This window comes from Schistocerca cancellata, chromosome 1 (genome assembly GCF_023864275.1).
Source record: "Schistocerca cancellata isolate TAMUIC-IGC-003103 chromosome 1, iqSchCanc2.1, whole genome shotgun sequence".
Taxonomy (NCBI): Eukaryota; Metazoa; Arthropoda; class Insecta; order Orthoptera; family Acrididae; genus Schistocerca; species Schistocerca cancellata.
The window spans coordinates 1,183,757,787-1,183,774,793 of record NC_064626.1 but is presented as its reverse complement, the minus strand read 5'-3'; the positions used below and the strand labels follow the sequence as shown (position 1 = coordinate 1,183,774,793).

Sequence of the window (17,007 nt, the reverse complement as noted above, 5' to 3'; positions counted from 1 at the left end):
GGTGAATGTGCGGCCACGGAGAGTGTCTTTCATTGTTGGAAAAAGTCACTAGGAGCCAGGTCAGGTGAGTAGGGAGCATGAGGAATCACTTCAAAGTTGTTATCACGAAGAAACTGTTGCGTAACGTTAGCTCGATGTGCGGATCCGTTGTCTTGGTGAAACAGCACACGCGCAGCCCTTCCCGGACGTTTTTGTTGCAGTGCAGGAAGGAATTTGTTCTTCAAAACATTTTCGTAGGATGCACCTGTTACCGTAGTGCCCTTTGGAACGCAATGGGTAAGGATTACGCCCTCGCTGTCCCAGAACATGGACACCATCATTTTTTCAGCACTGGTGGTTACCCGAAATTTTTTTGATGGTGGTGAATGTGTGTGCTTCCATTGAGCTGACTGGCGCTTTGTTTCTGGATTGAAAAATGGCATCCACGTCTCATCCATTGTCACAACCGACGAAAAGAAAGTCCCATTCACGCTGTCGTTGCGCGTGAACATTGCTTGGCAACATGCCACATGGGCAGCCATGTGGTCATCCGTCAGCATTCGTGGCACCCACCTGGATGACACTTTTCGCATTTTCAGGTCGTCATGCAGGATTGTGTGCATAGAACCCACAGAAATGCCAACTCTGGAGGCGATCTGTTTAACAGTCATTCGGCGATCCCCCAAAACAATTCTCTCCATTTTCTCCATCATGTCGTCAGACCGGCTTGTGCGAGCCCGAGGTTGTTTCGGTTTGTTGTCACACGATGTTCTGCCTTCATTAAACTGTCGCACCCACGAACGCACTTTCGACACATCCATAACTCCATCACCACATGTCTCCTTCAACAGCCGATGAATTTCAATTGGTTTCACACCACGCAGATTCAGAAAACGAATGATTGCACTGTTCAAGTAAGGAAAACGTCGCCATTTTAAGTATTTAAAACAGTTCTCATTCTCGCCGCTGGCGGTAAAATTCCATCTGCTGTACGGTGCTGCCATCTCTGGGACGTATTGACGATGAATGCGGCCTCATTTTAAAACAATGCGCATGTTTCTATCTCCTTCCAGTCCGGAGAAAAAAAATCGGAGGCCTTATAAGTTGAATGCACCTCGTAAAATCGTCGTAACTTCTGAACGGCTTACGGTAGCACGTCCCAACTGCACGGTTGGCAGCGGGCATGATGTGAATTGGTACGGGGAGACTGCATTCTGGCTGTGGGGCACCCAGAGGCCACTGGCATGGGCTGCGATTGGCCGCCATATTCTCCGGATCTGAACACATGCGACTCCTTTTCGTGGGGCTATATCAAAGACAATGTGTACAGAAATTACCCCAAAACCATTGCTGAGCAATAAACAGCCATTCAGCAGGTCATCGACAGCTTCAATGTTCCGACACTTCAGCGGGTCATGCACAACTTGGCTATTCGTCTGCACCACATCGCCAATTACGGTAGTCTTATGGAACAAGTTAAGGCGTAGCACCGTATACCGATTCTGCCTTGGAGACGGTTAAGTGGGAGATGTGTCTCAGAGCTGGATAGTGACAGATGGTGACGCGAGACTGGACGCGCACGTAGTTTATGTATCAGCCGATAGAGGACAATAATGGATAGGGGGACTGTGATTTTAGTTTCGATTGTGCCCACTAGGGTGCACTAAAGTAATGGAATGTTTTTCATAAAGTGTTCTAGTATTTTCATAAAGTATTATTATGTCTTTTTGTGTAGGTAAAATGTTATAAATGTGTTTTAGCAGTATGAATAATGCGTGAGTGTAGTTTAAGGTTAATATGAAGATGATTGTTTAACGAGTTATGTAGTGGGATTTAGTGTGGGAACATTTCGAAGAAGTATGGATTTGGACAAAGAGGATTTTTGTAGAATAAATTTGTAAAGTAAGTTTATGGTCAACGTATAAATAACAATAGTAAATAACTTTATGCATAAACAAAACTTCAGAATATTAGGTAATCACGTCGGTAAAAAGTGCAGTCGTTAGGTTTACTATTTTGCGATTGGTTATGGATGAAAAGCACGGATTGACGCGGGAGAATGTTCTTTTGCTATTGGCTGTTGAGTAAACTGACCAATGGTAAAGCAATATTCTTCGCGCGCCTTTCTCTGCAGGTAGAGAGGACTTGGAGTATTCTAGAGAGGAGAGGGAGCCAAGCCATGAAACAGTTCGGACGTGTGTAGTAGTAGTTCCAGGGGAAATGATAAGTTGCCTGATCTAGCAGTGTTTCATACACCAAAAGTGTGGTAAAGTGACGGCATAATTATTCCGATGGGTGTGTAGAAATTTCGGAATTTTTAAGTGAATTTTGTGACGAGAAAAGACATATATTCCGCGTGGCGTATTGAGCAGGTCGGTGGCTAAAAACTGTGACTGCATTAGGTACCGACAGACTTAATATTTGGCGAGCATTCTCAACAAAAACAATTCGTATTTTTGTAGCTATTACGTTTTCGGGAAATGCAACACTATAAACTTGCTAACGTGAGTGAAAGGGATAGTGAGTGACTGCGTTGAGACTAGCACGGGCTTGGCAGTGATACTTGTCCACCAAGGTTCCGAATATATTAATTAAGAAAAAATTTCCAACCTTTTATTCCGTGTGAAAACTTTCTCCCGAAACGTAGATTTACTGACTTTAATTGCAGCCTGGTTCACGTCGAAGTACAGTAGGTTTCACTCGGCTTCCCTACTGATGATCTGCTAAGACAATGTTCACAGGTAGGTGAAGGTTCGTCGAAAAGGGTCGGAAAGAACCGCGCCGCCGTCAAGTCATAATCTAAATACGAATATCTATAGTGACGTACCACTCTCTTGAAATGTTTTAAGAAGTAAAACAACCTGCAATCAGAAAAAATAATATCATGTGAGAATTAAGCGACGAGTCCGTCTTCAACTCAGATGATTCGGTGATGATGTCACAAACTTTCAGCGATTACAGAGAAGAGCAATTGTATCAGTTTAAGCTGAGTAACGCTAGTCCGGAACAGAGCGAGTCGAAAAGTATCAGGTAAAATCTATTCACGTTCCGCCTTAGCCAAGTACCATCAGATAGTTTCCCCTGTTGGTAGTCTATTAATGGAGTGCGTTAGTTGATGACAGAGAGACCGAAAATCCTAAGTCTACGGTACAGAAATAATAAATTCCATTTCACAAGCTGCTACATTTGCAACAGTTGTTCAAAATAGTTTCCTCAAGTATCAGTGCAGGCGTGGCATTGTCGCACAAGGATCTGTTGCACTCGCTCTAACATTTCCGGTGTCGTATGAACAGTATCGCGGGAGTCGTGAATCCTTTGCCAGGAGATCGTCTTCAATCTCGACAGGCGTTTCATACACAACACTTTTCACATATCTCAGCAAGAAGGCATCTGCTTACCCACATTTCGGGAAATGTCTGATCCAGGTGTTCACGAACGCCCAGTTCAAAGGTCGGTGGGACTCCATCATGTTGGAACGACATCCGTCGACGAATACAAGTCATATATGTTTCACTAAACTGTGTAGTACGTCTCTGATTAACACTGTGTACATGGAAGCATATAAGCGTATAATTTTTAAGCGAAAATACGATTATACCTTTTGACACCGTCGTTTCCGGAGCAGGGTCCGTTGCTTCTAATTCATACCTCTCGATCAACCCGTAAAGTTTGTAACCTCATCTCCGTGTATGTTTCTCGTTCTTAGTTTTGTATAAAAAGATACTAAACAGGCTTCTTTAACAGTTATGTGTCTCGATTAGTAGATAACATTATATGCAGGACATTTAAACCATATCAGACAAAATGGAATCAGATTAATAACATTGGTAGCTGTTAAAATTGCAGAAATGAGAAGGTTAGCAAATGTTAAGTTTTACTCATGGTGCGAATACAGTACATTCGAAGGACTACAAGATTACATTTGTATTGACTTGAGTGTATGCCGAGTGAGAAATTTCGTCCAATTTCCTAACAATGTGCAATGAGGTGGTTGCCAAAAGCATTAGTATGGAGGGACTGCATTCTTGCTCTGGGGCATGGGCCTCGTTTGGCCGCCATATTCTCCGGATCTGAACATATCCGACTCCTTTTCTCGAACGTGACAATTGACAGACTTATTGCGTTTTGCGTAAACCGTTATTATAATTAATGCCATCTCAAAATGAGTGAGCCAATAAATTTAATGAATGAAAATGAATATTTGTTTTGTATGTGGTGTCTCTCCTTTCGGACATGTCCGAAAGAATAGACACTACACATGTATAATTAAGGTGACGATGACCAATTGACCACTTCAGCGCAGATGCACACTACGTTCGAACTGTTACAAGAATCCGTCAGATTAAGCATAGACGACATGGAAGCCGACGTTTGAGCAAATATCCCCAGTAATAATGTCAAAGAGTAGGAGTTGTCTGAAAGCAAACTGCTTTCTGTTGGTCAGTGCAGTAGTAATTGAGCAGAACACCTGCAGCGTATCTCGTCAAGTTCTCGGACATGACAATTGACAGACATATAAAGTTTGGCATAAACCGCTATAATAATTAATGCCATCTCAAAATGAGTGCGCCAATAAATCTAATGCATTTTAAATGAATATTTGTTTTATATGTGGTGTCTCTCCTTTCGAACACGTCCGAAAGAATAGACACTACACATGTATAATTAAGGTGACGATGACCAATTGACCACTTCAGTGCAGATGCACACCACGTTCCAACTCTTACAAGAATCGATGAAATGCTGCGAGTAATGAGGATAGTGAGGAGTTGAGAATTTGGGTCTGACGGAAAGAGTGCTGCGATAGTTCGTGGAGTTGCGACGACCATGTGTCCGGTTAGTCAAATGGTCAGCGCATCTGCCCACTAACCAGGAAACCGGGATCAAATTCTTATCAAGCACAAATTTTCAACTTAGCCATTGGTTTAATTCAGTCCCACTAGCAGCTAATGTCATTACTTCTTTGTGTCCTGATTATTTGTTTATTCATTTTCCATACGTTCTTATACCATTCATCCGATTATGATGAAACTTTTGTCAGCTGTCGTGCACAAGCTGCGAAGGTTTGTGTGTGTGTGTGTGTGTGTGTGTGCATGTGTGTGTGTGTGTGTGTGTGTACGTTCCATATCTCTTAAACCACTGGATCGATTTCAACCAAACTAGGTACACATATCCCTACTATCAGGCAACAATAGCTGTGGTGGTACGAATCACCTATGTAACATAGCTCAGGAGATATGACGTTATAAACAAAGAAATGCCTGAAAAACTACCGCTTCATGCATTAGATTTAAATTTATTATTTCAGTGCTGCTAACTCTATTCGTAACAAATTCTCAGACAATATCCACATATGTCACTAAATGCATCTACGAAAGTATATTGTGGTAACACACACAGTTCAGGATTTATGACGTCATGAGCACTGAGAAGCGTGAAAAAATGCCGCACCACGCATTTTTTCTGTAGTACTAAGACAGTCCTAGAGTCGGCTCAAGGAAATTCCTGACATCTGGCAGTTTTTTGACAGATTTCAACTGCGAATTGCAAACGGCTGTAGACGAAAATAGTTTTAGAAGGCACTAGGCTTCTAGGTGACAGTCACGATGACGTTTGACTCCTAGAGTTCGGTCCACGGGGTGGGGGACGGGAGGGGGGGAGAAGGGTAGGGGGGATAAGCATGCCCCAGAAATGTCTAACGGTATTCCTACGGCATCACTTGATATGGGCGAAAATTTAGTGGGACAGTGAAAAACACATAACACCACACTGTTTGATGATAAATCATGATCGCCTGGAGCAATTTGGTCAAAATATGGTGTATTTATCACTCATATTTGTGTAAATAATACTTTGGAGGTAAGATACCCTTGCGGCCGACAGGATTGTGGAACACGATGACAAGAGCTGGTACGCAGAGACGTCCGAAAACTGCATGATGGTATTTCTCTACTGTAAGAGAATTCTACTAGTGACAAACATTGGTCTTAATTTGAAAAAAATCTGAGAATGTATTTGGATCACAGCGTCGTTATGGCAGTAGGACGTGGGTTGCGGGAGAAGAACAGAATAGAAGCATTTGAGATGTGGTACTGCAGAAGAGTGTTGAAACTTAAATGGGCTGATAAGTTAGGGAATGCAGAAATTCCCCGCAGTATGAGAGGAAAGGAATATGTGCAGAACACTGACAAGAAGAAGGTACAGGATGATAGGACATCTGTTGAGACATCAAGAAATAACTTCCATGGTAATAGAAGGAGTTTAGAGGGTAGAAACTGTAGAAGAAGACAGAGACTGTAATAAATCCAGCAAATAACGTGAGTACGTGGGTTGCAAGAGCTACTTTGTAATGAAAAGGTTAGCACAGGAAAGGAATTTGTGGCAGGCGAGATCAAACCAGTCACAGGACTGATGACTCAAAAAAAAAAAGTTATTTTTAATCCATTAAAAGTATGGCGTGCAATCTGTCTCTTATTTGCATTGTTCAATCCATCAACCACATCGTGAAATTGACCACTGGAGCAGCGTGTTTCGCCACCAAACATCATGCACCACAGATACATTCAAATTCATCTCTCTGTCTCGAAATGAGATTACTGGCGGAATTAAAAGTTTCCTCAGAATTCAGACGGAACTGCAGTGCGAAATTCATTACAGATACTGACAAAGTATGTGTACAAAAGCGTGCGAAATATGTTAAATGCTTGTGAAATATACAGGGTGCTTCGAAAGTATTTCTACAAACTTTGGGGGCAGGTTCCTCACACAAAAACAAGAAACAAGTTCATATAAACACATATCTTAAAATCCTTGTTTTCGAGTTAATGACGAAAGTTTACACTTTAGGTGATAGGACCTCATCATCTCATAATAATAACTGCTCTAAATGTCTTCCAATTGCTAACAAGCTTACACTGGTTGAATCAAGGATTGTGCACACTTTAAAATACTCCCTGACGGTTTCTAACGGTTTCACAGGCGCACCACATACTCACAAACACACACAACTTCGTCATTGGCGTAACGTGTTGTTCATAGACGAATCCAGATATTCCCTGACGTGACGTTATGACCATGTTCGTGCTCAGAGACCCGTGGTGAGCGGTACCTGCCAAATGTTGTCCAGGAGATCGACAGATTTCCGAGGTTCTGTGACCTTCCGAGGAGTCATCACTGTTCTGAGATACAGGGATCGTGTCGTTATCCATGGTCACCATACCGCCCTGGCAGCACATGGAACAGGTCCTGTTGGACCATGTGGTGGCTGCTGCATACAGCGGTGGCCCTGAAATCTTTCTAATGTTAATGTCCACGTGGCGGGCGTCATCAAGGACGTCCTCGCAAAGTCTAGACATTAAAGTAGTTGAACGGCCTGTGGTGTGTCCCGACGTAAAACTCATCGTTATTATATGGGATATGCTGGACAGACATGTTCGTAATCGCCCTGTTCCACAGCACCTTATCCAAGAACTCTCATCGCTCTCATTGAAGAATGGGAACGAATACCATAGGGTGACCCCTCCAAATTTATGTGGAGCTTGCTACATAGGTGTCAGAGAGTTTAATGAAATAATATATATATATATAATGTAAAAAAATGAAATGAATGGATGAAAATGGGGAAGAAATAGCTTTAAATATTTTTGTTATTTGCTCTTTCAGTACGAACTTTGTTGTAGAACCTCTTATTAACGTGTGGTAATAAAAATTCATTTAGACAGAATTAAGCACATTTAAAATTACGTGAACCTTAGCAACCCTCTTATGCTGATAAATTCATACTAACTGATTAATAACATTTATTATAAAATTGTATAAATTAAATTTTTTACGTATTTCGGCCTTGGCACACATTTTCTAAATGCAGTGGTTTTTCAAATATTTACTGAATTCTTTCCCGGCGTTAGCTATGAAACAGAAGACTGTCTCTGTTAGCATAAAATGGTTAAATATTGCCAAGCCAACCTGAACGTTTAATTATCATTGACAAAACACACTCCACTATACGTTTAAGTTATTTGCGTTAGAAATTGAAAGAACCAACAGATTAACAACTTCAACGTTAATTATCCGCCTATGAATGCACAAATGTAAAACCAGCAATAAATTCCGTCAGCCTCAGGATCGCTGTAAAAGAAAAATATTTCATAATTCACTGCTAATTTTATCTGCTCCCGATTTACGGGTTTGGTTAATTTTTTAGCGGAACAATTTTTTAAATGTGCCGCCGCTGCAAATCATTCGGTCGCGGCACAGCCCAGCAACACCAACGATAATCGCTAAAAATGCTGAAAATTCGTTAAAGAAATATTATAGATGGCATGGGCAAGCTAATTTACATAAGTAATACACAATTTTGATAAATTATAATGTATTTAGACCACAACAATAATTAAACTTACATTACTTTGTAATTTCTCCTCTAATGGCGGCTAAAGACAGATATAGACAAAAGAAGTCTACTCATTCATAAAATGCTACGTCACAGGTTCCTCTCTCTCTCAGCTCTCGAGGAAGACGACAAAGAATACACACTACGTGGTGCTTTTTATACTGCTGCTGACCATTAACATCTCTTTGTAATCCTACAACATTATTTTCCTCTGTGGCTGTATTTTACATTTTTTTATCGCAGATATTAACATATTTCGTAATTACATTATGAGTATAGAAATATTACAATCATAAATACATCGAGAATATTATTACAGAAAATATTACAGTAATAACGAATGTCCTTTATAAAAAATTAAATAATATTTTTTTGTTAAATAATTACAGTACATACCAATTGCTAACACTTGGTTTAAGAATCATGATAGAAGGTTGTATACATGGAAGAACCCTGGAGATACTAAAAGGTATCAGATAGATTATATAATGGTAAGACAGAGATTTAGGCTCAAAATGGCTCTGAGCACTATGGGACTCAACATCTTAGGTCATAAGTCCCCTAGAACTTAGAACGACTTAAACCTAACTAACCTAAGGACATCACACACATCCATGCCCAAGGCAGGATTCGAACCTGCGACCGTAGCAGTCCTGCGGTTCCGGACTGCAGCGCCAGAACCGCTAGACCACCGCGGCCGGCCAGAGATTTAGGAACCAGGTTTTAAATTGTAAGACAATTCCAGGGGCAGATGTGGACTCTGACCACAATCTATTGGTTATGACCTGTAGATTAAAACTGAAGAAACTGCAAAAAGGTGGGAATTTAAGGATATGGGACCTGGATAAACTGAAAGAACCAGAGGTTGTACAGAGTTTCAGGGAGAGCATAAGGGAACAATTGACAGGAATGGGGGAAAGAAATACAGTAGAAGAAGAATGGGTAGCTTTGAGGGATGAAGTAGTGAAGGCAGCAGAGGATCAAGTAGGTAAAAAGACGAGGGCTAGTAGAAATCCTTGGGTAACAGAAGAAATATTGAATTTAATTGATGAAAGGAGAAAATATAAAAATGCAGTAAATGTAGCAGGCAAAAAGGAATACAAACGTCTCAAAACTGAGATCGACAGGAAGTGCAAAATGGCTAAGCAGGGATGGCTAGAGGACAAATGTAAGGATGTAGAGGCTTATCTCACTAGGGGTAAGATAGATACTGCCTACAGGAAAATTAAAGAGACCTTTGGAGATAAGAGAACCACTTGTATGAACATCAAGAGCTCAGATGGAAACCCAGTTCTAAGCAAAGAAGGGACAGCAGAAAGATGGAAGGAGTATATAGAGGGTCTATACAAGGGCGATGTACTTGAGGACAATATTATGGAAATGGAAGAGGATGTAGATGAAGATGAAATGGGAGATACGATACTGCGTGAAGAGTTCGACAGAGCACTGAAAGACCTGAGTCGAAACAAGGCCCCCGGAGTAGACAACATTCCATTGGAACTACTGACGGCCTTGGGAGAGCCAGCCCTGACAAAACTCTACCATCTGGTGAGCAAGATGTATGAGACAGGTGAAATACCCTCAGACTTCAAGAAGAATATAATAATTCCAATCCCAAAGAAAGCAGGTGTTGACAGATGTGAAAATTACCGAACAATCAGTTTAATAAGCCACAGCTGCAAAATACTAACACGAATTCTTTACAGACGAATGGAAAAACTGATAGAAGCCAACCTCGGGGAAGATCAGTTTGGATTCCGTAGAAATACTGGAACACGTGAGGCAATACTGACCTTACGACTTATCTTAGAAGAAAGATTAAGGAAAGGCAAACCTACGTTTCTAGCATTTGTAGACTTAGAGAAAGCTTTTGACAATGTTGACTGGAATACTCTCTTTCAAATTCTAAAGGTGGCAGGGGTAAATTACAGGGAGCGAAAGGCTATTTACAATTTGTACAGAAACCAGATGGCTGTTATAAGAGTCGAGGCACATGAAAGGGAAGCAGCGGTGGGGAAGGGAGTAAGACAGGGTTGTAGCTTCTCCCCGATGTTATTCAATCTGTATATTGAGCAAGCAGTAAAGGAAACAAAAGAAAATTTCGGAGTAGGTATTAAAATCCATGGAGAAGAAATAAAAACTTTGAGGTTCGCCGATGGCATTGTAATTCTGTCAGAGACAGCAAAGGACTTGGAAGAGCAGTTGAACGGAATGGATGGTATCTTGAAGGGAGGATATAAGATGAACATCAACAAAAGCAAAACGAGGATTATGGAATGTAGTGGAATTAAGTCGGGTGATGCTGAGGGAATTAGATTAGGAAATGAGTCACTTAAAGTAGTAAAGGAGTTTTGCTATTTGGGGAGCAAAATAACTAATGATGGTCGAAGTAGAGAGGATATAAAATGTAGACTGGCAATGGCAAGGAAAGCGTTTCTGAAGAAGAGAAATTTGTTAACATCGAGTATAGATTTAAGTGTCAGGAAGTCATTTCTGAAAGTATTTGTATGGAATGTAGCCATGTATGGAAGTGAAACATGGACGGTAAATAGTTTGGACAAGAAGAGAATAGAAGCTTTCGAAATGTGGTGCTACAGAAGAATGCTGAAGATTAGATGGGTAGATCACATAACTAATGAGGAAGTATTGAATAGGATTGGGGAGAAGAGAAGTTTGTGGCACAACTTGACCAGAAGAAGGGATCGGTTGGTAGGACATGTTCTGAGGCATCAAGGGATCACCAATTTAGTATTGGAGGGCAGCGTGGAGGGTAAAAATCGTAGGGGGAGACCAAGAGATGAATACACTAAGCAGATTCTGAAGGATGTAGGTTGCAGTAGGTACTGGGAGATGGAGAAGCTTGCACAGGATAGAGTAGCATGGAGAGCTGCATCAAACCAGTCTCAGGACTGAAGACCACAACAACAACAAAACCAATTGCTTCATAACGGCGTACATAGTACAATTAAATGTCATTTAATTTTATTAATAGTGTGTGTGCTGCCATGGAACGTTACAAGAGTGATAAACATTCACACCCAAAATGAGTGTTTCCACATTGTTTTCGACACCTCTTGAACATTTCAGTTCTTTTTATGTCAACGGCTGAGGATGTAATGATGGTTTCTTGTGTACTTAATTTCTGAATGGTAAAGGTATAATTAAGTAACCTACTCAGTGTTCAATTACTGCTCAGTGGGGTATGGCCGACGCTCCAAGCCGTGTTCCCCTAATTCCTTTGAGCAATGTATTTTGTACTGTGTCTACAGGATTCGATGATCGAAACGTACAAGAAAATGTGGCGCTTTATGGAGAACAAGAAGCCGTCGGTGTTCGTGTCGACGTACGAAGAAGGTATCCAGCGTGTGCTGGAGGGGAACTACGCCTTCCTCATGGAATCCACCATGCTGGACTACATCGTACAGAGGGACTGCAACCTCACACAGATCGGCGGCCTGCTGGATTCCAAGGGCTACGGCATCGCCACGCCGATGGGTAAGTCACTGAAACATACCTTGCTGTACCACACGCCCTACCTGAGCGTCGACGGAACTTTCAAAGCTTCGTAATAGGGAGAAATTTTAACCACTTCATCATAACATTTTGCAGCACATCGTACAACAATAGTGAGCGTGTTCTTCTCTATGTTTGATCACTACTACGGAATATTCAGTCGGCAAAATCTGTCCAATACTCTCCACGCGGTCTTTATAGCAGCAGTATATTTTGTCTCCGAAAACTTCCGCACGTAGGTTTAGTGGGGAATGGTCATATACCCACATGAAACTAGATTTACTTCCGATGATTTTTAGAAACCGTCGGCCAAGCATGTATGATTACTGTATGGAACTGGCTGCATTGGATGAGAAGCGCTATATACGGGAACATTCTGGACGACACACACCATAGGGCCAGTAACTGTGAATTAGACGTTATATTCGATTTTGCATATTCAGAGAGCAGTTGAACTTATAGTTCACAGTGAAACTATGCCTGGACGTCCGTAGAGCGAGGATTGAATTTCACACCCAATTTAATGACGACTACCCTTAAACAGCCCACAATCTTCAACCAAATGTTAGTACGATTTCGTTGCAAGAAATCAAGTGTACATACGCCAGCGCCAGCGTTTGTTCATCCCAAGTAATACGGCTTGCTATCCAAACATAAGTCACCCTTAGGACTTCAGTCACACAGTGGACAGTAATTCTGTGTATCGAAAAAATGGTATCACTTGCTGTGTATCCACAGAGTGCTTGTAAGTTGAGATCATACAGCCAGTTCAAGTCTCAAGCTCGATTCAGTAGCCATAGTTCTTGCATTATGACGTCTTCTAAATGGAAACTGTAACAAGTGTACTAAATCCGCCCTATAGATCGCACTACATCCAGACACGACTCTAACGATTTGATGTGGGGGTGACGGATTATCATAGGGCTTTGGCAGATAACTCTCCAGCTTGTATGCAATCATATTTGTTAGCAGTTTGGTGGAACTGGATAAGAAGTGAGGTTACTAAAACACCAGTTTGCGTAAGCGTTGTACATTAAATAAGAACTGCTGACTGAAAGTTTGGTCGGTGTTATTGATACCTTATTCCTCCAATACAATTTTCACTTTGTTGCGAAGCACGCCTCTAGTTGTAACATTTCCATTTATTAGCTGTATTCTGTTAACACCCAGTGCCAGTACAAACATCCAGCAAGGAACTGTGACACCACTGTCGTTTAAAATATCTTTTTTTTTTAATAATTCCAGGACATCAGCGATGTAGTTTGTGAGTAATGAAACATGATAGAAATGCTGCAGAGCCGGAAAAAATGAATACTGACCTGAAGAACAAGAAGTCTGAAGATACAGAAATGGAGAGATCGCACACCGCACATCTAAACTAATATCAGTTACCAGCTTAAGGGGAACTGATTCATGTTCATGAGGCAAGAGATTCTTGTCCAGTGTAGTTGCTACGGCAACTTTACGAGCTGCCTGCGACGTAGCAGATCTCCAGTGACATATAATGTCAGATTTGTGCCACTAAAACCATGGACGTCGAACATTGGAATATGCTGAAGTAACTGGATCCGAGTCAGAGTCCGACATTTAGTTTTTGTTTGTCAGAGAAATAAAATAAGGATGATTATGATTTAACCTCCGATTAATTAAGATGTCATTAAGGACGGATCCCAAATATCGTTGAACAAGGGTGGCAAGGGAAATACATCGTGTTCTTTTCGAATCAATTATAACGATACACCTGTCTTATCACAAGTGTACGGATACCCCTATGTAATGCGGAATTGACCAGTAGGTGTCACGAGAGGCGGACCTGCCATTATAAAAGGATGCAGTGAGTAATGTGTTGTGAACAGAAAAGCAGTAAACAGCAGAATAGGTCGGTCAGTAGAGTTTGTTGACTTCGATCGTGGACTAGTCATTGGATGTCACCTGAGTAACAGATCCTCAGTGGACATTTAAACCCTTCTAAAGCTACCCAAGATGCCAGTTGATGACCTGACTGTGAAGTGAAAATGCGAAAGAACAATCACAGCTAAGTAAATCTCATGTAGTGACGGACATGGACTGTCGGGCATTGCGAAGGGTGCTTGTAAAACATCGCATTAAATCAGCAAAAGAAATCACTCATGAGTAGCAAAGTACCAGCAGTCCATCTAGCAAAATGCCTGTGTGTAGGAAGTTAAAATGAATTGAGTACAATATCGAGTAGCTCCTCACAAGCCCTACATTTCTGTAGTCGTTGGTAATGGACGACTGAGGAGGTACACAGAGCGACGCCAGAGTTCAGTGGATCGCTGGAAACGAATGACTTGGGGAAATAAATGACAATACACCCTGTGTCAATCCGATAAAGGGGTTTGAGTATGGCGAATTCTCCGGACTTCACTCCTAACCCTACTACCTTTTGTGGTCTAGGCGTATGAGGAAGAATGAGGTGCCATTTCCCCACAGGCATTCAGACACCTCACGGAAAGTGTCTCCTGCCGAGTTGAAACCGTCATAAAAGCGAGGAGTCGACCTTTGAGCAAATAGTGTATTTTGCCTTAAGGGATTCAGAAAACCACTTTCGCTCGACGAAAGATCCGTACTCAAAGACTGGAAAGTAGCACAGGTCACACCAATATTCAAGAAAGGTAGTAGGAGTAATCCACTAAATTACAGGCCCAAATCGTTAACGTCAATATGCATCAGGATTTTAGAACATATATTGTGTTCGAGCATTATGAATTACCTCGAAGGAAACGGTCTATTCAGACACAGTCAACATGGGTTTAGAAAACATCGTTCCTGTGAAACACAACTAGCTGCTTATTCACATGAAGTGTTGAGTGTTACTGACAAGGGATTTCAGATCGATTCCATATTTCCGAATTTCCGGAAGGCTTTTGACACTGTACCATACAAGCGGCTCGTAGTGAAATTGCGTGCTTATGGAATATCGTCTCAGTTATGTGACTGGTTTTGTGATTTCCTGTCAGAGAGTTCACGGTTCGTAGTAATTGACGGAAAGTCATCGAGTAAAACATAAGTGATTTCTGGCGTTCCCCAAGGTAGTGTTATAGGCCCTTTGCTGTTCCTAATGTATATGAACGATTTGGGAGACCATCTGAGCATCCGTCTTCGGTTGTTTGCAGATGACGCTGTCGTTTAAGTCATCAGAAGATCAAAACGATATGTCTGAATGGTGCGAAAATTGGCTGTTGACCCTAAATAACGAAAAGTGTGAGGTCATCCACATGAGTGCTAAAAGGAATTCCTGAAACTTCGATTCCGCGATAAATCAGTCAAATCTAAAGGCCGTAAATTCAACTTAATACCTAGGAATTACAATTACGAGCAACTTAAAGTGGAAAGAACACTTAGAAAATGTTGTGGGGAAGGCTAACGAAAGACTGCATTTTATTGGCAGGACACTTAGAAAATGTAACAGACCTACTAAGGAGACTACCTACAATACGCTTGTCCGTCCTCTTTTACTATACTTCTGCGGGGTGTGCGGTCCTTACCAGACAGGACTGACGGAGTGTATCTAAAAAGTTCAAAGAAAGGCAGCACGTTTTGTATTATCGCGAAATATTGGAGAGAGTGTCACAAAAATGATACAGGATTTGGGCCGGAAATCATTAAAAGAAAACCGTTTTTCGTTGCGACGGAATGATCTCACAAAATTCTAATCACCAACTTTCTCCTCCAAATGCGAAAATATTTTATTGACACCGATCTACATAGGGAGAAACGATCACTACGATAAAATAAGGGAAATTAGAGTTCGTACGGAAAAGTATAGGTGTTCATTCTTTATGCGCGCTATACGAGATTGGAATAATAGAGAATTGTGAAGGTGGTTCGATGAACTCTCTGCCAGGCACTTGAATGTAATTTGCAGAGTATCCATCTAGATGTAGATGTAGATGTAATCTGGGTAGCCAGCCTGGAATTTGAACGTCCGTCCTCTCGGATGTAAGTCCAGTGTGTAACCATTGGACCGCCTCACTTGATATTTGTCAGTACGGTTAATCATTAGGCTCACTGTGGAAATAGTGAAAGAACCAGTTTCGAGCTGTGGTTAATGTTATACCCGAGAAGTCTGCCGCAGAAGCTGGCTCTTAAAATTTATTTCCAACAGTGAGAAGTGGAAATGAATGTTTCCTTTCCTTCGGTCTGCTCTCTTTTAGCGGCCCATTCACGCCTCGCCGCCAAAGGAGACTCGGAGGCGATCGATCATGCACCTCAGTGGCTGTCCGCAGCACGGTTTCTCCACTTAGCAGCTATTTTCCACATTACTTTGTCGAGTTATTCCTGATGTGCCACATATTACTAACAGATTATCTACTGTATATTCTCTGAATAAGCCTCTCTGTAACTGTAGAAATTTCGTGCACTGGAGCAGAATTTTCCCTGGGACATCATAGTTACGCACGTCCTGTAGATACTGAAACATCTAGCTGGAAAAGTCTCAGAAAATGTAAGCATAGAGTTCCGCGACAGTTGTCATAGTCAGTAAAATTGTTCTTGGTATGTGAGGGCATTTTCAACGTGTAAACTTAGCAAAACCACCATGTGGAAAACCATTCTTACTCCTAATCATCAGCAGGACCAGCAAAGAGTTGAAATCCACTCCTTGATACTGGACCGGCCACTGTGGCCAAGCGGTTCTAGGCGCTTCAGTCTGGAACCGCGCGACCGCTACGGTCGCAGGTTCGAATCCTCCTTCCTTCATGGATGTGTGTGATGTCCCTAAGTTAGTTAGGTTTAAGTAGCTCTAAGTTCTAGGGGACTGATGACCTCAGATGTTAAGTACCATAGTGCTCAGAGCCATTTGAACCCTTTTGAACCTTGATACTGGTGGCCTCCAGAGTTCTACATGTAATATGGCACTAATCCACACTCATTTACGTTGTTGCCATCTTCTACCCTGTATTATGCACTCGTTTTAGTCTTATCTTAACTATGCACTCCAGCAAAGAACGTCTTTGGTCGACCCAACAGCCATTCGAATGGCTATGGGTTCCGATCACCTTCATTTCATTTTTCATACAGGTATAATTATGTCTTCAGGATCAGTCTTTATCCTGATGCATTTATACTGTTTGTGCGTGCGTCTCCGTGCTGGAAATAAA

General features: G+C 41.6%; 1 protein-coding gene across 1 annotated transcript in view; it reads left to right on the top strand.

Annotated features, from left to right (window-relative positions):
• LOC126141067 (glutamate receptor ionotropic, kainate 2) overlaps positions 1-17,007 on the top strand; it is a 766,326-nt gene that overhangs the window by 714,242 nt on the left and 35,077 nt on the right. Inside the window, exon 17 of the mRNA XM_049915243.1 lies at positions 11,641-11,866. Coding sequence (XP_049771200.1) covers positions 11,641-11,866 — 226 coding nt within the window. The remainder of the gene's footprint in view (positions 1-11,640; positions 11,867-17,007) is intronic.